This window comes from Mobula birostris, chromosome 31, assembly GCF_030028105.1.
Source record: "Mobula birostris isolate sMobBir1 chromosome 31, sMobBir1.hap1, whole genome shotgun sequence".
Classification (NCBI taxonomy): Eukaryota; Metazoa; Chordata; class Chondrichthyes; order Myliobatiformes; family Myliobatidae; genus Mobula; species Mobula birostris.
In genome coordinates, this window is record NC_092400.1 from 13691532 (window position 1) to 13718177 (window position 26646).

The 26646-nt window shown below is 40.5% G+C and overlaps 1 protein-coding gene across 1 annotated transcript in view; it reads right to left on the reverse strand.

The window, feature by feature from the left end:
- Positions 1 to 26496, reverse strand: part of tpcn1 (two pore segment channel 1) — a 94459-nt gene extending 67963 nt beyond the window's left edge. Inside the window, exon 1 of the mRNA XM_072247850.1 lies at positions 26344 to 26496. Coding sequence (XP_072103951.1) covers positions 26344 to 26440 — 97 coding nt within the window. The 5' untranslated portion in view covers positions 26441 to 26496. The remainder of the gene's footprint in view (positions 1 to 26343) is intronic.
- Positions 26497 to 26646: the final 150 nt, after the last annotated feature.

Genomic DNA, 26646 nt, shown 5'->3' on the forward strand with positions numbered 1-26646 from the left:
GTATAATATCTCATAATCCAGAAGATTTCAGAGCCTAGCACCTTCAATAGAACCTTATCTTCTATGTTGTCTTTAACAGGTTACAGAGGAGGCTCCTGTTTCCCCTCTCCACAACATGAAGAAACACCAAGCTAGAGAAGTAGAAGGGAAATAGGACATCATTGTGTAATATCTGTTTACAAGGGATGAGCAGAATAGGTGAAAGTGATACATGGTGAGACACACAAGGCACTTGCGGGTTGGAGTCTGGCACTAGGCATAAAGAATCTTGTGAGTGGACTTGCTTGAGGGAAGTTCAGCAAATCCACGTTGCCCCAAGGATCCATATGAAGGCCACAGTTTAGATGCTTAAAAGCCAAGGCCAATGTACATATATAATATAATCAGTAGTATGTTGTCAAGCTGAACGCAGGAGATGAGGAGCCTTAAGCAGTCCATCTCTGTTGCAGGAGGTTGCTTGGAGCTGGGAGACCAGCTGCTGAGTTTGGACAGCATGCAGCTCATCACAGATGTTGCAGGCCTATACTTTAGTGTGCTGCTGGACTAACCAGATAGGAGAATATCATTTTTCAAGACCAAATCACAGGATAACTGTTGTTCAAAAATGGCAGCATGTAGGTCATGTACTGGAACATAAAACCACAGCCAGAAATCCAAGCCAAAATCAAAACTACTTGAAGCGCTCCGTAGTTAGGTAGCATCAGTGGAGAGAGAAACAGAAATAATGCTTTGGCCAAAAAATTGAAAAGTGAGAAAACAAGCATATTTTAAGAGATAAGGGTGATGTTGTTTTGACTCCAGGAGAGTGATGGTGGTTGCAAGTAGTGGTAATTACTCAATAATAACATGTGCAATGGTTATTCTTCTAATCTATTCCCAAAGCCAAGCCCTAAACCTACACCTAAAAGCACATGAGCGTTGGGTACATAAGAACATGCATAAGCAGTTTTTCCTCTTTGTCTCATGCCATCATAATTCAGAAATGCATCTCTTCACTGTTTAAGTCTGGACTACAAGGACCGAAGTCTTTCAAAACAAAAGGTTTACATAAAATGAGAATTTCAGCAATATCCTGCTGTAGATATTTAATAGAAAAGCAAATTTACAACCTGTTTATTACTAATTGCATGAAGATTGACAGATTTTTGTAAATTGAATATAATTTTTTAAAAAATGTATAATTTCTGTTTCTGATTTGATGGAGACAGACGTGAAAGCACAGAGGAACATCTGGAGAAACTTCTGAAACGCAGGTTCGCTGCCGCTGTTACTGGGCGATCGAGAATCTTCCGAGGGAAGGCCCCAAAATCCCCAGCTTTGCCTGCTGCTGGCGACCGAGATTGAGGATAGAGATGGTGCTCGGTACTCGGTACCGGAGAGCTGATCGGAGGCTCAAAGTTTTCGGAGGACTCAGAGTTGGACTGTGGTCAGGCACGGCAGGGAGAGTTTTCTTCCTTATCCTGTCTGCGTGAGATGTGGGACATTTGAGAAACCTTGAACTTTTTACTGTGCCATGAACTGTTCTTCATCGAGTTATGGTATTGTTGCACTATTGTAACTATATGTTATAATTATGTAATTTTGTTAGTTTTTTCAGTCTTGGTCTGTCCTGTGTTTTGTGATATCACACCGGAAGAAATATTGTATCATTTCTTAATGCATGCATTACTAAATGACAATAAAAGAGGACTGCGTGTCTTCATAATCTAATCTAATCTAATCTAATAATTTAATAGGCAAAGCAGCAGCGAGGTCATAGGACCCAATACAGTTTACGGAGCAGGAAGTGTTTACTGTCATGAGGCAGATTAGGGTGGATAAATCCCCAGCGCCTGACAAAGTGTTCTCTCAACTCTGTGGGACGTTACTGCAGAAATTGCAGAGGACCAAGCAGAGATATTCAGAACATGCTTAACCATGGGTGAGATGCCAGAGAATTAAAGGATAGCTAATGTTGTTCTGTTGTTTAAGAAAGGCTCTAAGAATAAACCAGAAATGATAGGCTAGTGAGCCTGATATCATTTGTGGGAAAATTATTGGAAGGTATTCTAAGGGATTGCATATGTAAGTATTTATAGACAGGAGCTGATTAGAGATCGTCAACGTGGCATTGTGCGTGTCATGTCTAACCAATCTTATAGAGTTTTTTTGAGGAAGTTACAAGGAAAATTGATGAAGGCAAGGCAGTGGATGTTGTCAGCATGGACTTTGGCAAGACCTTTCACAAGCTCCTGCAGGGTCTCACAAGTGACTGAACCTTCTTGACCAAGAGGTTTGTCGAGAAGGTTCAGTTGCTTGGCATTCAAGATGAGGTAGTAAACTGGATTAAACATCTGGGAGAAGCCAGGAAATGGTAGTGGAAATGGAAGCCAGGAAATGGTAGCCTCTCTGACTGGAGGCCTGTTACTAATGGTGTGCTGCAAGAATTGGAGCTGAGTCCATGATCTAGATGATAGTATGGTAACTTGATCAGAAAATTTGTGGAGGACACCAAGACTGAGGGTGAGTGAACAGCAAGGAAGACTATCAAAGCTTGCAGTGGGATCTGGACCAGGTGGAAAAATGGGCTGAAAAGTGGCAGATGGAATTTAATGCAGACAAGTATGTGGTGTTGCACTTGGGAAGGACCAACACGGTGAGCAGTACATGGGTACTGATGAGTGTGGTAGAACAGAGGGATCTGGGAATACAGATCCATAATTCCTTGAAAGCGGTGTCACAGGTAGATTAAAGTCATAAAGAAAGTTTTTGGCACATCGACCTTCATAAATTAATGTACTAAGTACAGAAGTTGGGATGTTATACTGAAATTGTATAAAATATTGGAGAGGTGTAATTTGGATATTGTGTGTAGCTTTGGTCACCTACTTACAGGAAAGATGCAAATAAGACTGAAAGAGTGCAGAGAAAATTTACAGGGATGTTGCTGGGATGTGAGGACCTGAGTTAATGGGAAAGATTGAATAGGTTAGAACTTTATTCCCTAGAACTCAGAGGGGAGATATGATAGAGACATACAGAATTATGAAGGGTATAGAGAGGGTAAATGCAAGCAGGTTTTTTTCCACTGAGGTTGGGTGTGAATACAACTAGAGGTCATGGTCTGTTGTAAATGTAGTCAAGAAGAAAAGAAGACCTTACGAAAGGCTCAAAAAGCTAGGTAATGATAGAGATCTAGAAGATTATAAGGCTAGCAGGAAGGAGCTTAAGAAAGAAAGAAATTAGGAGAGTCAGAAGGGGCCATGAGATGGCCTTGGTGGACAGGATTAAGGAAAACCCCAAGGCATTGTACAAATATGTGAAGAGCAAGAGGATAAGGCGTCAGTGAATAGGACCAATCAAGTGTGACAGTGGAAATGTGTGTATGGTACTGGAAGAGATAGCAGAGGTACTTAATGAGTACTTTGCTTCAGTATTCACTACGGAAAAGGATCTTGGTGATTATAGGGATGACTTACAGTGGACTGAAAAGCTTGAGCATGCAGATAGAAAGAAAGAGGATGTGCAGGAGCTTTTGGAAAGCAGCAAGTTGGATAAGTCATCAGGACCGGATGAGATGTACCCCAGGCTACTGTGGGAAGCGAGGGAGGAGATTGCTGAGCCTCTGGTGATGATCTTTGCATCATCAGTAGGGACCGGAGAGATTTCGGAGGATTGGAGGGTTGCAGATGTTGTTCCATTATTCAAGAAAGGGAATAGAGATAGCCCAGGAAATTACAGACCAGTGAGTCTTACTTCAGTGGTTGGTAAGTTGATGGAGAAGATCTTAAGAGACAGGATTTATGAACATTTGGAGAGGGATAATATGATTAGGAATAGTCAGCATGGTTTTGTCAAAGGCAGGTCATGCATTACGAGCCTGATTGAATTTTTTGAGAATGTGACTAAACACATTGATAAAGGTAGAGCAGTAGATGTAGTGTATATGGATTTCAGCAAGGCATTTTACAAGGTATCCCATGCAGGGCTCATTGAGGAAGTAAGGAGGCATGGGATCCAAGGGGACATTGCTTTGTGGATCTAGAACTGGCTTGCCCACAAAAGGCAAACAGTGATTGTAGATGAGTCAGATTCTGCATGGAGTTCTGTCACCAGTGGTGTGCCTCAGGGATCTGTTCTGGGACCCCTACTCTTCGTGATTATTATAAGTGACCTGGATGAACAAGTGCAGGGAAGGATTAGTAAATTTGCTGATGACACACAAGTTGGAGCTTGTGGATAGTGTGGACGGCTGTCAGAGGTTACAGCAGGACATTGATAGGATGCAGAACTGGGCTGTGAAGTGGCAGTTGGAGTTCAACCCAGATAAGTGTGAGGTGGTTCAATTTGGTAGGTTAAATATGATGACAGAATAAATAGTAGTATTAATGGTAAGACTCTTGGCAACGTGGAGGATCAGAGGGATCTTGGGGTCTGAGCCCATAGGACACTCAAAGCTGCTGCACAGGTTGACTCTGTGGTTAAGAAAGCATATGGTGCATTGGCCTTCATCAATCGTGGGATTGAGTTTAGGAGCTGAGAGGTAATGAAGCTATATAGCACCCTGGTCAGACCCTACTTGGAGTACTATGCTGTTCTGGTTGCCTCACTATAGGAAGGATGAGGAAACCATAGAAAGGGTGCAGAGGAGATTTACAGGATGTTGCCTGGATTGGGAAGCATGCCTTATGAGAATAGGTTGAGTGAACTCGGCCTTTTTTCCTTGGAGCGACAGAGAATGAGAGGTGACCTGATAAAGGTGTATAAGATGATGAGAGGCATTGATTGTGTGGATAGTCAAAGGCTTTTCCCCAGGGCTGAAATGGCTAGCACGAGAGGACATAGTTTTAAGGTGCTTGGAAGTAGGTACAGAGGAGATGTCAGGGTGAGTTTTTTTATGTAGAGAGTGGTGAGTGCGTGGAATGGGCTTCCGGCGACGGTGGTGGAGGCAGATACTATAGGGTCTTTTAAGAGACTCCTGGACAGGTATATGGAGCTGACAAAAATAGACTATGGGTAACCCTGGGTAATTTCTCAGGTAAGGACATGTTTGGCACAGCTTTGTGGGCTGAAGGGCCTGTATTGTGCAGTAGGTTTTCAATGTTTCTATGTTAATGGTGAAATGTGAAATGTTTAAGGTAGATATGATGAGGAGGAACTTCTTCACTCAGATAATGGTGACAGTGTGCAGTAACCTGGCAGCTCAGGTGGTGGATGCGGGTTCAATTTCAGCATTTAAGAGAAATTTGAATAGGTACATGTATGGGAGTGGTAAGGAGGGCTATGGTCTGGGTGCAGGTCAATGGGACCAGGCAGATTAGTAGTTCGGCATGGACCAGATGGGCTGAATGGCCTGTTTCTGTGCTGTAGTGTTCTGACTTTATAATTTAATATTACTGCTAGAAAGCCATATCATCACAAACATTTTCAAGAAATCTTTTGACATTTTAATTAAATCACCAAATACACTTTCTTTGAAATACAAAATTTACAGCAAGAGTTCTAATTCGTCAGCAAGATTTTTTTTCTGGGACTATTGTCACTGGGTATAAAGTTGGCAATCAACCAAGCTGCAATAATATTTTTGAAGTGAGATTCCCAGTGCATCAAGGTGTCTTATGCTGCAATGGCTGTAATGACCTTCTGTTAAATCTTTATTTCATCAAGGTCAGTCACTGCTTTAGCAAGTAGTTTTTACATTCTAGCAGGCAAACAGTTTTATAGCAAGGCCAATAACATCACAAGAGAGTCACAGTGCAATGAACATTGGATGTGAGCTCTTTTTAACTGGAAGTTGAATTCCCATTATTAAAATACAGTCAGTTTGTCTCACCATCGAACAACACAGATATGTTGACCAGCAAGACCACAGCCTAATCTGCTGGTGATGACCACCCTGACTTTAGTAGGGACTCATTCTGGCCTCCTTCAACTATCCCCCCATCTCATTGCTGGAAATGTACAAATGGACTTCACTTGAGAAAATGACTTTACCATGATATAAAATGATACAGGTCATATCTCTGTTATGCGTCAATGCACAGAGAGAGGGGAAAGAATGAAACTGGAGTAAAAGGAAGCAAACAGTGCTCCTTCAGTTGAGTGTCTGAAAAAAGTAACAAATAGCCTCCTTTACTTTTTACCTTTGCCTTGCAATAAACTGGAAGTATCTTTGCTAAATTATTACAATCAAGCTTATCAAAAAGTCCCCATCAAAAACATTCTGAATAGTCAGAAAATCTGTGTTCATTTTGCTGCATTAAGAATTCATTCCTTTCCCCAATCTTCTATCCTGAATATGCAGATCCATGTTTAAATCACTTACAAAAGTAGCAGCAGTTTCTCTTTTTGTAAGAATGCTTACACTGGCTAGTGGCATATCCTTTACGTACTTGGATGGGAATGGTTATTTTTGGAGGTGGGAATCACTACTAAACTAACTCCTACACGTATTGTCACAGATGATGATTGGAGAGTTATCAGATAAAGGCAGCTCAACTTATTGATCTTTGTATCTCAACATAACACACTTAAATGATGCATTGAATAAAAGCCATCAACTCTGCAATGAAAAAGTATCAAGCCTGAAATATTGAAGACCTGTATAAGAGAATACCAAGCTACTCGGTGCATTTACATTCAGAAAGATCACTTCTATGAGTGCATATTGAACCCAGAAGTAAAATATTACTGTATTCAAAAAGAGTAAACCAATGAAACATGAACTTCCTTCTTTTATATTAACACAACAATGTTAGAGGAAAATTCCATCCAGTTAAGGAACTCAACCCATTGTAGAAAAGTCTGCATCTGAACCTGGGTGTGTTAGTTGTGGGGAGACGGTAAGGGATCAGAAATTTAGGGTTGTTGGTCAGGGCCAATCAGAGGGTAACAATGGCCAAATGGCCATGATCATTAAAAATGTTGGGTTACATGGTTCACAAAAAGATTGAAGCAGGGATCAGCTGTTGGGGATTGGCCGAGGGTGAGGAATAAAAACAGTATCTGGGTGAACAGGTGGATGGATAATTGGGAAGGGAGGTGTGTAAAGTTCACTGATCCATTGTGTATTTGAGCTGACTGGTTCAATCAATATATTGTTTACCAGTTTTGGACAATATAACAAGAGAAAAAAAAGTGATTTTACTTTACTAATCCAAAAAATACAATCTATCCCTCAATACATTGCTACTTAATTCAAATTTTGTGATAATTCTATTTTACTAGTACAGTGCCCACTTTAATATTTTATTTGTATTGGTAATTCTGGTTAATATTTCACCATTCTTGAAGAGTAATTTAAATAAGGAGTAGATATTATTTAATCTCCTTTGGAATTTTCTTCCTCTTCAAACTGTTTATTCCGTATTATTCATGCACTCAATACAAATTTATGAAACATGAATACTTTAGAAGGCAAGAAAAAATGATAACTCTTCAAATAATACATGGTAAATATTTTATAAAGCAGGATTAAAAGAAAATTACAAGACTGAAAAATACTGTACTGTTCATTCAATTAACACTCAGTTACACAACTAACTAAAAAGCTAAATCTACCTAATTATGTCAAGTGAAAACATACACATACCGTTTGTCTGAACTTCCCAAAAGTAGGATGACTTTTTCAAAGGACTATGATTAAATTGATCGGAGCATAGACAAGTTATGCTTACAAGTTCCATTGATACAGAAGTGAAAGCAACGCCCTGTGTACCTCTACATTGTCAAGCACCAGAAGTTACATCACCTAATTCCACAAAAACCCCACGACCACACAAAAACCAAACTTACTTTTATTATTCTGTACACAGAATTACAATAGATTTGTGAATTCCTACTTCAGCCTGTTAAATGATTGAAACCTCTTGTTCTGCCAGCTGTACCATAGTAGGCTAAAAGTTTGTGATGTACTGATACCTTTACATTGGCTGAATGATACAAATTGCAAGTTCTACTAGTACAGCATAAATATATTCTTCTGGAATCTATTTAACATGAAAGGACTACATATAGCTACTCATAAACATGGAACATTTTTACACATTAACTAACAAAATGTTGGTTCCTTACAATCTGGCTTATTCATTGACTTAAGGGTTAAGCAAGTTAAAACAGAGTAGCATACAGAAATCGGAAGTGTGTGCCCAGTAGTATGATGCATAGAATTCTAAATAGTGGTTGTAAGTTTAGCAGCTATTATTATTTTAATATTTGTAATATATGCCATCAAGCTCATAAATATAGCAAATTTAGATTCATTCTTCAAGGGGTTTCTTCTTGACTATTCAAAAACAATTTTTATTCATTGATTTTGTCATTTCATAAACAGTGCAACATGCCATAAATTCTGTTACAGCGCAGACATTATATCCAAAGTACCTGAAATAATATACAACTGAAATATACAAACTAGGTTTTGTGAATGAGAAAAACATATTGATTATTCCTATCCACAAGTACTACTGCAAACTTTCAGTTTGTTAACCCTTTGCCAAGAAAAACTATGATGGATATTTACTTCCTCGGCCCATTGGTTGCTTGCTAATCTCGCTTTCTAAACACAGCAGCTGCACTTGTATAATGAAACACTTGTAAGTAAACTTCCAACTAACAGTTTGCTTAGTTTCTAGGTTCCTGTGCTGTGGAAAACGTCCTGCCTCGTCCCTGTGCCAAAGACGCCGCGCCCCAGCTGCCTCAATGACTACAGACCGGTGGCATTGACCACCCACATCATGAAGACCCTGGAGAGACTTGTTCTGGAGCTGCTCCGGCCTATGGTCAGGCCACACTTAGATCCCCTCCAGTTCACCTACCAGCCCCGACTAGGAGTTGAGGGTGCCATTGTCTACCTGCTGAACAGTGTCTACGCCCACCTGGACAAGCCAGCGAGCACTGTGAGGGTCATGTTTTTTGACTTCTCCAGTGGTTCAACACCAACCGCCCTGCTCTGCTGGGGGAGAAGCTGACAGCGATGCAGGTGGATGCTTTCCTGGTGTCATGGATTCTTGATTACCTGACTGGTAGACCACAGTACGTGTGCTTGCAACACTGTGTGTCCAACAGAGTGATCAGCAGCACTGGGGCTCCACAGGGGACTGTCTTGTCTCCCTTTCTCTTCACCATTTACACCTCGGACTTCAACTACTGCACGGAGTCTTGTCACCTTCAGAAGCTTTCGGATGACTCTGCCATAGTTGGATGCATCAGCAAGGGAGATGAGGCTGAGTACAGGGCTACGGTAGGAAACTTTGTCACATGGTGTGAGCAGAATTATCTGCAGCTTACTGTGAAAAAGACTAAGGAGCTGGTGGTAGACCTGAGGAGAGCTAAGGTACCGGTGACCCCTGTTTCCATCCAGGGGTCAAGGTGGACATGGTGGAGGACTACAAATACCTGGGGATACGAATTGATAATAAACTGGACTGGTCAAAGAACACTGAGGCTGTCTACAAGAAGGGTCAGAGCAGTCTCTATTTCCTGAGGAGACTGAGGTCCTTTAACATCTGCCAGACGATGCTGAGGATGTTCTACGAGTCTGTGGTAGCCAGTGTTATTATGTTTGCTGTTGTGTGCTGGGGCAGCAGACTGAGGGCAGCAGATACCAACAGAATCAACAAACTCATTCGTAAGGCCAGTGAAGTTGTAGGGATGGAACTGGACTCTCTGACGGAGGTGTCTGAAAAGAGGATGCTGTCCAAGTTGCATGCCATCTTGGACAATGTCTCCCATCCACTACATAATATACTGGTTGGGCACAGGAGTACATTCAGCTAGAGACTCATTCCACCGAGATGCTACACTGAGCGTCATAGGAAGTCATTCCTGCCTGTGGCCATCAAACTTTACAACTCGTCCCTTGGAGGGTTAGACACCCTGAGCCAATAGGCTGGTCCTGGACTTATTTCCTGGCATAATTTACAGATTACTATTTAACTATTTATGGTTTTATTACTATTTATTATTTATGGTGCAACTGTAACGAAAACCAATTTCCCCCGGGATCAATAAAGTATGACTAAACTAAACTAAACTAAATGGGAATCAGTCTTTACTTCACAAAATGTAAATGTGAAACAGTAATCAGTTTGAAGTCAAAACAAAGTATTGTTTATAGAGCTGCTTCGAAAATGCTTTCTTTGCAGTAACTGCACCTGGCTTATTAATGCCGAAGAAGTTAGTATAACGAAATAGGTTGTTTGGTTTAGCTTTTCAAAACTGACAATGCTGACTAAGTTGCTTAGTTCAAGGAATCTCGCAGACCAGATGGAAACAAACATTTACCACATCAATAACTAATCTAATAACGTTGGGAATTTTATGAACTCAAGGAAGATAGCTTTACAGCATTAACCCTAACCATAACGCAGATTGAAAATGCTTTTAGATCTTTTGTGTTAAAAGAACATCTAAGGAAATAACATATATGTGTGAAGTCACCCAAGTGAGAGAAAAAGTGTATAACTGTAGAGAACAGTTCAGGCTTATCTGAAAATGGGATAAGGAATATCAAGAAATAAGAAAGAAACACTGGGGTGAACTAGAAACCATTCCTTTAGCTTTGATTTTGAAAACAGATTAATTCTTCCATCTGCAACTCACGGATATGTCTTTTTAGGTTATACATAGGAATTGAACTTGAGTTTTGAAATCCTTTGTCCACTGTGCTTTGTATTTTGGAAATGGTTTGTGTTTAAGATAGAAACCCTCTGTGAGTTCTAAATGTGGTTTAAGAGTGTTGTTTGGATTTAAATGTCATTAAAAATAAATGAACTGTGTTTTAAACTATTAGCTGGAAGTATCTTCTCCTTGGTTGGGAGGGGGGACCCACCAGTCGAATAGTGGGTATTGGCAACTAAATTTGCCATGGAGAATAAACAGAGAAGTAAATTAGTCTTTGAAGATTGGATAGTTACAGTATAATCTCCCTTTAGTGAGAGAACTCACATATCAATGGCTATTTATATCTGATAGGATTTAAGGTCTTAGTTTGCATTCAGAACTTTGCGGTCAACAAACCCAAAACCATCACAATACTAGGACTTCAGAAACCAAAAGTTTGGAATGAAGGAGCAAAATCCAAGATGGCCTACTGTCTCCTTGTGCTTGGGTCAAGGATGCCTCTGTGTGCCTTCTGGACGTTCTGAAGGAGGAGGGTGAAGAGTCAGTGGTTGTGATGTATGTTGGTACCAAAGACCCGGGGGCGGGGGGGGGGTGGGGGGGAGGATGAGGTCTTGCACAGGAATTTAGGGAGCTAACTAGCTATTTAAAGAGCAGGACCTCAAAAGCTGTAATTTCTGGATTGTTTTCAGTGCCATGGGCTAGTGAATGTACAAATAGAAGGATAGGAAGGATAAATGCAATAGGCAAAGTAGGCAGGTGAATACACATCAGCAAAAATCAAAGCTATTTTACATCTATTTTAAAATAAGGAATCTAACAAATAAAGTGGATAAACTCAAAGCCTTAATTAACACATAGGACTACAATATTGTTGCCTTTACTGAGACAAGGCAATGCAGTAAACCAGTGTATAGAGTTTTCAGATAAGGCAGAGGGGTTGCAAAAGAAGAGATGGTGTTGCACTGTTAGTCAAGGAATGCAGTATTGAGGGAAGATATCCTTGAAGGTTCCTCAAATGGGGTCATGTGGTTGGGGATTAAGAACAAAAATGATATTATCACTTTGCTAAGAGTGCATCACAGACCTCCTAGCAGTCACCTGGAGAAACAGATACATAGCTGATTCACAGAGGGATGTAACAGATATTGGATTTCGTACCACAGGATTTCAATTCCCCAAATATTCCACTAGGATTTCCTTAGTGTAAAATAGATCAGAGGGAGCAAAATTTTGGAAATTTTGATGTGATATGCAGATAGACTAAGAAAGGAAGAAACATTATTGGATCTCATCTTGGGGAATATATTGGGTCAAGTGGAGAGCAGGTCAGTGGCACAGCATTTTGAAGACAGCAACTGCAACTTGATATACAGCATTTCAAAGTGATTACAGAAAAATATAGGGAGAGGCCAGGAATAAAGGTCTTAAATTGGGGGCAAATTCCTTTAACATTGATAAATTTGTTTATTATTGTGACCTGTACCAAGGTAGAGTGAAATGCTTTGTTTTGCATGCCATCTGTACTGATCATTTCAATGCAAAAGTACACTGAAGAGAGAATAACAGAATACAGAATGTTATAGTTATAGAGAAAGTGTTGTGCAGCAAAGAATAAGGTGCAAAGCCATATCAAGGTAGTTTGTGAGGATAAGAGTCCACTTTATCATATCAGGGGACTGTTCCCTCCTTGAGCTTGGTGGTATGTGCTTTTAGATAGAACCTGGTAACGACAGACAGGGAGCATTGACTTAAGAGTTCAGTCTACATCTGCACAGAGGGAAGCATTCAAAGGAGAAACAGGGTGAAGTTAGGACCAACGTGTCCCCTGTAAGAGTGAAAGCCAAGGGTAAAAAATACAAGGGTGTTGAGGGGTACTGAAGACTGGATAAGGGGAAAATAGGAACAATATGGCAAGTGTAGAGGATTAATAAGGGGCCAATTATCAAAAGTATAAAAAGTATAAGGGGTGCTTAAAAAGAAAACCAGGAAGGTAAAGAGGAGTTAAGAAATATCACACGAGAACAGGATTGAGGGAAATCCAAAGATATTTTATAAGTATCTTAAGATAAAAAGAATAACTATGGAATGAGTAGGGTAGGGTCCGGTAAGGCCAATTTGTGCATGATGCTGGAAGGTAGAGCAGGATGCTAAATTAATCATTTTAATCAGTGTTCACAAAAGAAATGTAGGTGGAAGATTTAGTGAAGAAGGAATGGATATACTAGTGCAAATAAAGAGGAGAATCATGATGCCTTAGCGAGCTGAGAGGTGGATAAATCCTCAGGACTGGGTGGGCTTTATCCCTGGTTGTTAAGGGAGGCAACAGAACAGTTTGCTGGGCTATGACTGAGGTTTTAAAAAACTTTTTTAGCCACCAGTTAGATACCAGATTACTGCAGGACAAATATGGTCACCCTTTCAAGAAAGACATCAGGGGATAGCCTGATAATTACAGACCTGAAACCCTATTATCAGTAGAAGGGAAATTATTGGAAAAAAAAAGACTGAGGAACAGGATTAGTGGTCACTTGGAAAGATAGAGAAAAATCAGAGACAGCCAGCATGGATTTGTCAAGGGTATATATTATTTTACCAATCTGATTGAGCTTTTTAAAGAAGTAACAAAGTGTATTGATGAGTATAGTGGTTGACACAGACTTCAGTATGGTCTTTGACAAGTCCCTGCATGGCAAAAGGTTAGAGTTCATAGATTCCAGGGTAAGTTGGTAAATTAAATCCAAATAAGCTTAGCAATAGGAGATGGGGTGATAGAAGAACATTATTTTTGGGATTAGATGCCTGTGACTAGTGGTGTTCCACAGGGATTGGCACTGGGAGTCTAGCTGTTTGTAATAAATGTAAATAATTTGGATGTGGACGCAGGAGGCTTGATCGGTAAGTCAGCAGAGACGTGGAGTGGATGGTATGAAGAATAATTTTCGGCCACAGGGTGAAATGAGCTCGGAAATGGCAGATACACTTGAATCCAGATACATTTTGGGAGTATCAATAAGGATAGGCCATATACTGTGAATGTTAGAGCTCTAGGGAGTTTTGAGGAGCAGAGGAACCTTGATATACAAGTCCATAAATTCTTGAAAGTGACAGTGCAGGTAGATTACATGGTTAAGGCAGCATATGGAGTGCTGGCTTCTTTAGTCAGGGCAATGAATACACAAGGCAGGAGGATATGCTCCAACGTTATAAAACATTGGCCAGATCTCAGCTAGATTACTGCATGCAGTTTTGGTCACTATAGGAAAGATGTGATAGTGCTGGAGAGGCTGAAGATGAGATTCACCACGATGTTGCCTGGGGTGAAGCAGTTCATTTATGAGGAAAGAGTGCAGAAGTTATGTCTGTTTTACCTGGAGTGGACATGGTTAAGCAGGGACATGACTGTGGTATATAAAATTATGAGGGGTATTAATAGTGTTTACCGTAGGAAACCATTCTCCATATCACATAGCGATAAAACTCGAGGGCACATTTGGGGTAAGTGGTAAGAGATTTAGAAAGCATCTAAGGAGTAGCTTTCCACCCAGGGATAGCTAGAAAACACTGCCTTGCAAAGTGGTGGAAGAAGAGTTGCTGGCAGCACTTAAAAACTGTCCAGATAAGGATTTGTAAATGCTTGGGCACAGAAAGCAATGGGCCAAGTGCTGGAAGATTGGATTAATAATGAGATTGGTCCCCTTGGTCATCGTGAATATGGTGGATTGAATGGCCTGTTTTCAGGTGGTATGAGTCTTAAGGTATGGGTGTTTGAGTTGGTGAATCAATAAAACAGCATCAATAAAGAAATATCTATGTATCTAACAATCTTACTAAATTATTGACTGCAAATATGTTCAAAGAAAAGGTCATCTGCAACTAATTTTGCAGAAAATGCGTCTTGGTACTTAAACATTGCCATCCTTAGAGATAAAAAGGAACAGAATTGTTATGCACAGTACACATCCTTCCCTTGATATCAGACACATAACTCTGCCAAAACTAATAAGTTTTGATATTTACCTCTACGTTGTTACAGGAGACCGTTCTTTGATTAGAAAGATGTGTTATCTTCCTTTCACTAACTGCACTACATACTGATCTTATCCCTCCTGAAAGTGAAGGGATTTTTTTTCATTAGGCCTACAAATGTCATTGTTCAAAAAAAACAAATTATAATGTAAATGAGACAACAGGAAATAAAGGTTTCACAATAACTAATCTGTAAAGGCAAGAGGTGCAACACTTGATAAAGTTTATTAATACCAAAGAAGATATTTAGAGAATATAGTGATTATAAAATTATATATACCTAAATAGATAAACATTAGCAATTTCAAGTCATTTTTCTTTTTATTTATTCATTTTCAGGAAGTGAATATCTATGACAATACACATTCATAACCACCTTTGAAAAGGTTGTTGAACTTCCAGTAAAGGGACTGCTACAATCTGAATTTTAAAATCAGGATGGTGTGTGTCTTGGAGAGAAATCTTAAGGTGATAATATTCGCTGTGCCTGTTGCCCTGTCCTTAGTGGCAGAAACTGCAACTTTTGAAGGCGTTGTCAGCGTAGTCGATGTGAGGCTCTGCATTGCATTTCTGAGCATTGGTGTTTCCATACCAGGCCATGATGCAATCAGTCAGGGCACTCTCCACTCTGCATCTATAGAGATCTGTCAAAATTTCAGGTGACATGCCAAATCTACACAAACTTCAAAGAAAGTAGAAGTGCAGTCATGCCTGTTTTTTTTTGTGATGGCACCTTTGTGCTAGTTCCAGGGCAGAGCCTCTGATACAGTAATGCCAAGGAATTTAAAGTTAATGACCTTCTCCACCTCCACTCCCCTGATGAGGACTGGTTCATGGACCTTTGGCTTCTTCTACTGTAATCAATAACCAACTCTTTGATTTTGCTGATGTTGAGTGAGAAGATATTGCTGTGGCATCATTCAACCAGATTCCCATTCTCCTTCCTATAAATTGATTCGCCAGCTTTTGATTTGGCCAACAACAAACTTAAATATAGCATTGGAGCTGTACTTAACCACACATTCATAGTATAAAGCGATCAGAACAGGGGGCTAATCACACAGCCTAGTGGTGTGCCTGTAGTGATGTTGATTCTGGAGGAGATATTGTTACCAATCCATACTGACTGGAGTCTGCAGTGAGGAAATTGAGGATCCATTTGTACAGGAAGGTATCAAGGCCTAGGACTTGGAGCTTAGTAATGAGTTTTGAGGGGATGATAGTATTGAATGCAGAGCTGTAGTCAATGAAGAGCATCCTGATGTATGCATCTTCCTTATCCAGATGTTCCAGAGCTGAGTGAAGAGCTAATGGAGTGGTATCTGCTGTTGACCTATTGGGACGATAGGCAAATTGAAGAGGTTCCAAGTCTCTGCTCAGACAATAGTTGATATGCTTCATGACCAATCTCTCAAAGGACTTCATCACTGTGGATGGAATGCTGCAGGACAATGGTCATTAAGGCAGGTTACCCCATTGGGTACCAGTAGGATTGAAGCCTGCTTGAAGTAAGTAGATACCTCACACTGCCAAAGCAAGAGGTTGAAGATGTCTTTAAACACTCCAGCCAGTTCTGCACTTTTCATTGGATTTATTTATTTTTGTTAGATTAAGCTCCTGAAAGCATTTATGGGATATTTTAATACATTAAGTGAACTACATAAATAGGTCTGTGTTTGGAATTTCATTTTCACAAGTGAACTACATAAATAGGTCTGTGTTTGGAATTTCATTTTCACTTATGAGCCTAAAGTCACACAAATCAATTTTTAGGAACAGCTTTTTCCCCTCCACCATCTGATATCTGAACAATCTATGAGCCCACGAAAGTGGTGAAAGCTATCGGCCTGAAGGTATTTAAAAATTAGATGAATTTTTGAAAGATCAGAGATCCAAGGGCTATGGACATCTGGCCGAAGAGGAGTTGAGGCCTGCAGGAGTTGATAGCTTACTCTTGCTCTTAGTTTTCTTGTAATCTTGTGCTCTGTCATTATATTTATTTCCAGCATCTTATTATGCAAAGGAATATTGAGTGACATTAGTAAGACTTCAAGATAGCAGCAGGGACCAACACGACCAATGGTAACATCCTGCAGACAGCTCACAGAATGACTTTGTCTTCTTCTTTTAAGTATGCTTCTTCTGCAATCGATTGCTGCCTGGAAGTTCCATTTTGTTGTATTTTTGGGCCGACTGAGCGTTCTGGCACTTTTGCTGCCTCCCAGAGAACTCAGTGAGGTTGAGAGCGGAGTGTGTGACCACCATTTCTTAATGGCAGAACATGAACCCATGGTCGGCTCCATCACTCCTTGCTGATTAAAGCATTGAGCAAGATTGAAATCGATGAGGACGAGAGCGTAAGACGAATGGGTGATGAGTGCCACCTGCCTGTGTTTGATTGGTCTCTCCCTTGCTGCTGCTGGAAGAGGGTGCAGGTTCAATCACCTCGATGGTGTGGCTTGTGGTTTTTTTGGGGGACTTTGCGGTTTGATATTTAATGTCCTCAGTACTGAACGTGTTCCACGGTCGTGCAATCATCTTTGGAGAACTCTGCGATTCATGTTCCATGTCTTTCTGGTTACTTCTTTTTGCCATTTGCATGATTTGATCAAGGTGGTTTCACACGGAACTGGCTCTGTGCCTGAGGCCTGCAGTCATTGCAAGACAGCGACTATACTTCATTAGGAGTTTGAAGAGATTTAGTAGGTCAACAAATACACTCAAAAACATCTATAGATGTACTGTGGAAAGCATTCTGACAGGCTGCATCACTGTCTAGTATGGGGGGGAGGGGGGCTACTGCACAGGGCCGAAAGAAGCTGCAGAGAGTTGAAAATTTAGTCGGCTCCATCTTGGGTACTAGCCTACAAAGTACCCAGGACATCTTCAAGGAGCGGTGCCTCAGAAAGGCAGCATCCATTAACGACGTCCAGCACCCAGGGCATGCCTTTTTCTCATTGTTACCATCAGGTTGGAGCTATAGAAGCCTGAAGGCACCTACTTCAGACATCCCACCTCTTCTGGAAGTTCCGGGAGTCTCCCTCATATTAATAGTGGCTCCCTAATGCCCGCAAATTATATACAGTATCACTGAACTCAATTTTTTTGAGAGCAAGCGAGAGAAAGCAAGAGACAGCGCGAGAGCGACCACGAGAGAGAGCGCGCGCGAGAGAGCGAGAGCAAGCGAGAGAGAGCGAGAGCAAGCAATCGAGCAAGAGAATGTGAGAGAGCACGAGTGAGAGAGTGAGAGCGAGTGAGAGAGCGCGAGAGAAAGCAAGCGACAGTGTGCGAGCGAGAGCGAAAGCGCGCGAGCCAGAGCGAAAGCAAGCGAAAGCGCTTGACAGCACGCGAGCAATGAGAGAGAGAGCGCGCTGTGGCAGAGTGTTCCAAAGACAATATAAAACGTACGTCACCCCAGACTACCCTAAAGTGTACCCCTGCCTAATAGGGGTCACAATAATGACAGTGTTGCTCGCTGCACTGTTTCCAACAGTGACTTTTCTACTGCCCATGGTGGGTTAAGACTGTAAAAGACATGTTGAGGTGAGTTTAACAGGTGTCATTCGTTCATTAGCATAGCTAACGTTAATTAAATTAGCTGGCCAGCTGCTAAGGAACTACTCTATTGCAGACATCCCACCTCTCCCGGGAGTCTCCCGCAAATTGATGGTGCTCCCTCACTGAAATGAGTTTTTGCAAGGTGGGATGTCTGCTACTCAGCGATTCAGGAACAGCTTCTTCCCCTCTTCCATCCGATTCCTAAATGGACATTGAACCCTTGAACACTACCTCACTTTTTAAATATATATTATTTCTATTTTTTACACGATTTTTAATTTATTCAATATGTGGATCCTGTAATTTATTGTTCTTTTTCTTCTTCCGTATTATGTATTGCATTGAACTGCCGCTGCAGATTTAACAAATTTCACAACACATGCCGATGATAATAAACCTGATTCTGATTCATTGACAGAGCATTAAATTGAACTGCCTTGGTGGCTGGCACTCCTCGGCCGTATCAGGGATTCTGCGGTTTGACGTTTAATACTCTGCATGTTATTTGCTTGCTTTTGCTGTTTGTGCGATTTGTTCTTTTTCTTGCACGGTGGGTGTTTGATGTCTTCTTCAAATGGTTCACAGTGTTTCTTTGTTATATGCTGCCTGTGGGAGGACGAATTTCAGGGCTGTGTACTGTATACATACTGTGATTATAAATGTACTTTAAAACTTTGAAACCTTGATACCAGGTCACAAGTTGTTTATTGTTTGGGGAAGGCATGGAAAGCGATAGTGACAGGATGATTGAGAGAAGGGATTAGGAAGGAAAGGGACATAAAAAGATAAAGGGATTGAAAGTGCTTTGAATTAGAAAATATATTGCGGTGTCAGTGAAATGCTTAATTTAGAACATGTTTTGTTTCTCTAAAAATGCCTATTAATCATACTAAAGGTATGATTTCTCCACAGTTTTGCAGAGCTGATTATGATTTGTTTACTATTGCTTTGAGCTTATCCTTGTATTGTTAAATATCAAAATAGTAAACAATACAACTTCTAATATCACATAAACAGTCACTCTAATATCAATCACTCCTGCAGATACACAATGGGAGAGGATGAGAGTTTCACAAACAGATATCATCACCCTGTACAAAATGTACATTTTTTTAATATATACATAGAGGACATCTAGACTTTCATTGATAAAGCTAACTAAATAACAAAGAGGAAAATCATGCTACTTATAGCAAGCACAGCTAAAAATATTTAAGAATTTACTTCAGGAAATGTTTTGCTTTTTCTGATGAAACTTATGACAAATTGACATAAAATTTGCAACATTATAACATCAGGAAGATACTAATTAAATACAAAAATACTAATCTTATCCTTTAAAAGATACAAAAATAGTTTTTCTAGGGCTGTGACTGTCCTGTAAACTGAAATATGAATATACTAAAATTACTGAGTGATGAAACTATCACGAGCAGTATTATGCAGTGACAGAAACTAAACAATAACTCTGACACTGATGCCAAATTTGAGTTTTGCCAGAAGCACTCAACTTAGACGTCAACATATCCTTGAAATAAACACTGAACCAAAAGGTGAATTTCAGAGGTGAGGCCAGAATGGCTGCCACTGACATCAAGAATGTATTTGACATCAAGGCATATGATATAACTGAAGTCACTGGGCATCAAAGAGAAAACAATTCAATGGCTGCAGTCATAGCTCACTAATGCATGCAACATTTGATTTACTGCGATTAACTCTCTCCTTCTCCTATTCTGCATCCATATGAATTCTCAAAAGTGCAAGGCAATGGAATCTGCAACAAGACAGAATCCAATCATCTACCCTTAATATTCAATGGCACAATCATTAGCAAATCTCCATCAACATCTAGAGCGTCACCATATACCAGAGACCACAGGACCAGTCACATAAATAAGGGCAGGTTGTAGGCTGAATATACTATGACTCAGCTACTGTAACAGGAATTTGTGTTCTAAATTTACTTTGAACTTTGAATGCCATGGAAAGTTCTGCACTTGTCTGGAATAGTGCAGCACCAGCAACTCTATACTAGAACAGAGAGGCCTGCCTGAATGATATCCCATCAACCACTTGAAACACTCATTCTCTCCACTTCCATGGTACACTGGCTGAAGTGAATGTTAATTACAAATGCATTGGAGCTATTCTGCTAGCCTATGGTCTCTGCCAAGAATGACAAGGTCTGTAGACGTGGGAACAGCTTTACCTTCAAATTACCCTCCAAGTATACATCCTCCCAAATTGAAAATTTAATCCTGGAATCTGGATCTAAATCCTGAAATTTCCCACTCATTGGCAAAAGGACCATAGTAGTTATTACAGACAATTAGGAATAGGCCATAAACGCTGGCTTTGCTGGCATCATCCAGTTCCCAAAAATAAAGAAAAACAAACATTTATATCACAAGTCATGTTATTCCAATTACTCAATATTAGTACATAACTGACTATCATTAATCTAAACCTCTGCTATCTCCCCCTCCCCCTCCAACTTTCAAATCCCTTACTCACTTTTCCTTCAGTTAGTCCTGACGAAGGGTCTCGGCCTGAAACGTCGACTGCACCTCTTCCTAGAGATGCTGCCTGGCCTGCTGCATTCACCAGCAACTTTGATGTGTGTTGCTCTGCACTTTTAATGCAGATTGCAACCAATTCATGTGCAATGCCAGTAAGCCCTTAAACCAGGGGTGGCCAACCTTTTACATTCCGTGCTTCAATTTTTTCCACTCACAAGTTCAGATGCGCCATACAACTCTTGTATCCCCATTCAATTCTTATAAAAATATGTTAATATAGAACTCGTACATGGAAAAAAAAATCACATCTGAACTCCAGCGTGAAAAAATTGACGCATGGAATGTAAAAGATTGGCCACCTCTGCCTTAAACTGAGTCCTTCCCCACAGATTCTTTGCAGTGACTGGACTAAGCTTTAGTGAGTCTTTCTGCACGCAGTCCTAGATTTTAGAGTGTGCCAGTCAGAAATTTAACCATGAAAACAAGAAAGTCTGCAGATGCTGTAAATCCAAAGTAACACACACAAAATGCTGGAGAAACAAAGCAGGTCAAGCGGCATCTGTGGAAATGAATGAACAGCTGATGTTTCGGGCTGAGACCCTTCTTCAAGACTGAAGAAATTAAATCCTGCAGTGCATATTAATAATGAGCTTTTTAATATAATTTCTCAGCTCTTATACCTTCCAACACTAAATCCAGCTCCCAGAAGATTTAACTCGGCAGCAAAACCAACACTGTTCCTCTGCTCATGCCTCATGTTAACTTTGTAGCTGAGTGTTCGTATCATCAAGGGAACCTAACTTGCATAGTTAAAGGAAGATACTTCTGGCTTCAGATGGACGCCTATATTATCACAATTTTAATTGAACTGTTGGAAACCGGTGTGTGTGATACTGACAGCTGGACGTTAAAATGTAGCCCACAAGCTCAGGGGGAAATTGATAAAGAATGTAATGACTAGACCCAGCTTCTTAATTCATATTTAGCATAATATTTTCCATGTTCTAAAGTGCCATTTTACAGTCACCAGAAGGGACTGCCACTTTATTTTTGATATAATATTGGGTTTATTTTTCTTTGCAGTATCTAGATACACTTAGATATGAGAATTAAAATACACTGATGACGCAGAGTAGTAAATTTTAAAAAAAATTACGAGAAAAATTACAGACGACTCAAGGTTGTCAGTGTATTAATCTTTGCCATGCCATCACTCCAAATATCCATGGCTGTTGGTCCCCCCAAATTTTCTAACATAAAATTTCAATCATTTCATGGCAAACTCCCTCCTTATCCTGTAACCTTTTCTAGTTAGCAGCTAGCCAAAAATTCTGCATCTCTATTGCATCATGAAATCTCCTTGTCAATGTTAGAATAAATTTCGTTAAGCTAACATTGACGTCTCCAACTTCCATTACCTAAGTTTTCAAGTGTCCCATCTTTTTCCACCTTTCTCCTCCTACTTTGACAAAGCTATTAATTACTATTTTTAATATCTTTAGCTTTGTCCTGGTGCCACTTTTTTATCCAATATATCTTTGTGAAGTGTCATAATTGTTCTCTACATTAAAATTGTTATGGAAATATTAATGCTATTTTTCAGAAAGACACATTTAGGTAATGGAATGGGATGACAGGCAGGTGCAATTTAGTGTGGTTAGCTGTGAGAATATAACTTGGAAGAAAAACATAGACATAAATAGGAAGATACTTCAGGATGTAAGTCAGAGACACCTAAGTGACAAATACTTAATTCCCTGAAATACTGATTGCAGACTGATAAAACTAATAAAATGGCAAATAAAATTCATAGTTTTATAAATTAAAATAATGTAAATACACAAAAAAATTAGAGTATCCTGAAAAGATGAGGAAAAACACGAGTGTAAGATGTTAAAAACACTGAGAACTTGAACTCCCAGCTGTAATAGTGGCCAGAGGACCTAGGGTAACAGAGGAACTGAAGGAAATTCGCATCAGGCACAAAATGATGTTGGGTAAACTGATGGGACTGAAGGTTGATAAATCCCCAGGGCCTGATGGTCTGCATCCCAGGGTACTTAAGGAGGTGGCTCTAGAAATCATGGATGCATTGGTAATTACTTTCCAGTGTTCTATAGATTCATGATCAGTTCCTGCGGATTGGAGGGTAGCTAATGTTATCCCACTTTTTAAGAAAGGAGGGAGAGAGAAAACAGGCAATTATAGACCAGATAGTCTGACATCAGTGGTGGGGAAGATGCTGGAATCAATTATAAAAGATGTAATAGTGGCATATTTGGATAGCAGTGGCAGGATAGGTCTGAGTCAGCATGGATTTACGAAGGGGAAATCATGCTTGACTAATCTTTTGGAATCTTTTGAGAATGTGTCTATGAAAATGGACATGGGAAAGCCAGTGGATGTAGTGTACCTAGACTTTCAGAAAGCCTTTGATAAGGTCCCACATAGGAAGTTAGTGTTCAAAATTAGAGCAAATGGTATTGGGGGTAGGGTACTGACATGGATAGAAAATTGGCTGGCAGCCAAGAAACAAAGAGTAGGGATTAATGGGTCCTTTTCAGAATGGCAGGCAGTGACTAGTGGGGTACTGCAAGGCTCAGTGCTGGGATCGCAGCTATTTACAATATACATTAATAATTTAGATGAAGGGATTAAAAGTAATATTAGCAAATTTGCGATGACACAAAGCTAGGTGGCAGTGTGAAATGAGAGGAGGATGTTATGAGAATGCAGGGTGACTTGGACGGGTTGGGTGGGTGGGCAGATGCATGGCAGATGCAGTTTAATGTGGATAAATGTGAGGTTATCCACTTTGGTGGCAAGAACAGGAAGGCAGATTACTATCTGAATGGTGTCAAGTTAGGAAGAGGGGAAGTACAACGAGATCTAGGTCTCCTTGTTCATCAGTCATTGAAAATAAGCATGCAGGTACAGCAGGCAGTGAAGAAAGCTAAAGGCATGCTGGCCTTCATAACAAGGGGAATTGAGTATAGGAGCAAAGAGGTCCTTCTGTAGTTGTACAGGGCCCTGGTGAAACCACACCTGGAATATTGTGTACAGTTTTGGTCTCCAAATTTGAGGAGGGACATTCTAGCTATTGAGGGAGTGCAGCGTAGGCTCACGAGGTTAATTCCCGGGATGGCGGGACTGTCATATGTTGAAAGATTGGAGCGACTAGGGTTGTATACACTGGAATTTAGAAGGATGAGAGGGGATCTGATTGAAACATATAAGATTATTAAGGGATTGGACACGCTAGAGGCAGGAAACATGTTCCCGATGTTGGGGGAGTCCAGAACTAGAGGCCACAGTTTAAGAATAAGGGGTAGACAATTTAGAGCGGAGTTGAGGAAAAACTTTTTCACACAGAGGGTTGTGGTTCTGTGGAATGCTCTGCCTCAGAAGGCAGTGGAGGCCAATTCTCTGGATTTTTTCAAAAAAGAGTTAGATAGAGCTCTTAATGATAGCGGAGTGAAGGGATAATAGGGAGAAGGCAGGAACAGGGTACTGATTGTGGATGATCAGCCATGATCACAGTGGATGGTGGTGCTGGCTCAAAGGGCTGAATGACCTACTCCTGCACCCATTGTCTATTGTCTAACTGCATAACTGTGAAAATTCACTAAGATAATATCAGGGATAATAAACTGCAGTTGAAACGAATGAGCTGAGATATGAATAGGATTTCCATGTAGATAATAAGTTTACATGAAAGGTTTCAATTGCCAAATTATCAGATGAAACAATAACAAATAGTTATTTCAAAAATTACAATAAGCAATATTGTCATTTTCTTTTGGTTTATGTACATCACAGCCTGATAAGGAGGTTCCAATCCACAGGAAACTGCAGAGGGTTCTAGACTCAGGCAGCTGTATCATGTGCACAACCTTCCTCACCATCGAGGATATCATCAAGAGATGGTGCATCAAGAAGCTGGCATCCATCTTTAATGATCCTCACCATTCAAGACATGCTTTCTTCTGGTTACTACAATCAGGGAGGAGGTACAGGGGCCTGAAGATCAATGCTTAATGGTTCACAAACAGCCTTTTTCCCTCTGCCATCATATTTCTGAATAGTCCATGAATATATTTCAATATTCTTTTTTAAGCTTAGATACTTTATAACAATTATAATAACTTAATGTTTTTTTCAGCTTGCCTGCTGCTGCAAAACAAAGCAACATATTTCATGTCATGTATAATAGTAATGATAAACCTGATTCTGAGTGAGGTTTTATCACCTGGGAGTGGCTAGCAAATACTGCAACTTATGCGGAAAAATCAGAACAAAACATTCAAAGCATCTAGGAATGTGCGAGTCTGTGGGACTGGTTTGGAAAAGTCTTAGGAAAGAGCTAGTACAAAAAAAAACAGACCAACCATCCTCCTTCTCCACTGTAGTTTTTAAACATTTCTCTTTCTGTCAATTGTCTGTTCAGACTCAAGTCAGATGGCTACTCAATGTAAACATTTACTGAGCATTTTCTCAGAAGTAAAATTTATTTCTTTTAAACAATAGTCATGAAATTGTTCCTTAATCTCTGAGAGCTAATGATTAATAGAAAATTAAGTGTAAGAACAGGGATGACAAGCAAGAACAAAAAGGTCAAATGAGACGCAATAAAACTTCACCCTATCCATTAATAGCAGAAAAGAGTTACAATGGTACAAGTCCTTACCATCAAATGCGGAAATCAACTGTAGAAGTTTATCAATTATATTTCAATCAACTATTTCCATTATTTACAACATCTAAGGAACTTTCTTTTGAAAACAATCTTTAGATTGACTGGGCCTCGCAGTCCTCTGAGTGAAGAAATTTCTTCTCTTTTCAGTCTTAAATCTTTTATTTTGAGTAGTTCTTGACTCCTTGGCCACAGGAAACATCCACCGTATGTACCCTATCAAAACCTCTAAGAATTTCAATGGCAATCACTTCTAACTTCTTGAGAATAGAGGCCTCTTCATTGAGAGACCAGCCATCCCATGAACCAATCTCGGTGAATCAACCTATGTCCTTTATAATAACCATTTACTTTCCCGATTGCCTGCACTTGTATGTCAGCATTCAATAATTGCTGCACAAGACACCAATGTCTTCTGAACTAACATTTTCTAAACTTTCCCTTAAGAGAATACTCATCATTTGTTCGGTACTGAAATCAATAACCTCACACAATTTCTTATTATGATGTTATAAGGTTCGTGGTTTAAATGGACATTTCTTTTACAAGGTCGATGGGCTACATAGTCCCCTGATACGCTGATGCACAGCAAGGGTCCCAAATATCGCTCTGGGTTTCATAAAAGTGCACTCAACTCCGCCACTCACTGGCTCGGCATCATCAGATCCACCGAAAGCCAGGGACCTGTATCTCCAGCCCTCTCTCCACAGATGCTGGCTGACCAGATGCTGCTTTTATTTGCTAACCTAGTACGATGAAGCAGACGGCCACAAGTTTTCGCACCATCACAGCGAGCAGCGTGACAGAGCACAGCTTTCAATGAGATGTAAACATATCTCGGGGCTTCCCCGCACAGCTCAGGGTGCACCGGCTGCTCGGGGGCACCAAAGTTGCGCCGCTTAAGATTCTGACATTAAAAGTGTAAGCGATCACATTTCCTACTTTCGTTGGGGATATCGTCTCTGACAGAGTCGGCGCTCAGCCCCGTGTTGTCTTCTGTCAAGATTAAAGGGACGTCATCGTCGACAGGCAGCGCCATCACCAGCTCGCCGCAGCCTCCCCTCGCTCACAGCCGAGTCTCGCACCGCTCAACCCAACTTCACGCTCCAGTGGGAGGGTGGGTCCTCTCTTCCCTTCCGACTGCCGATTGGTTGAAAGTGACAGTAGGCCGGGCGAGACCTCCACGAAGGAACGTCAATCAAAGCGCAGGGACCATCACGTTTGGTCGAGGTCTCCGCTTCGCGT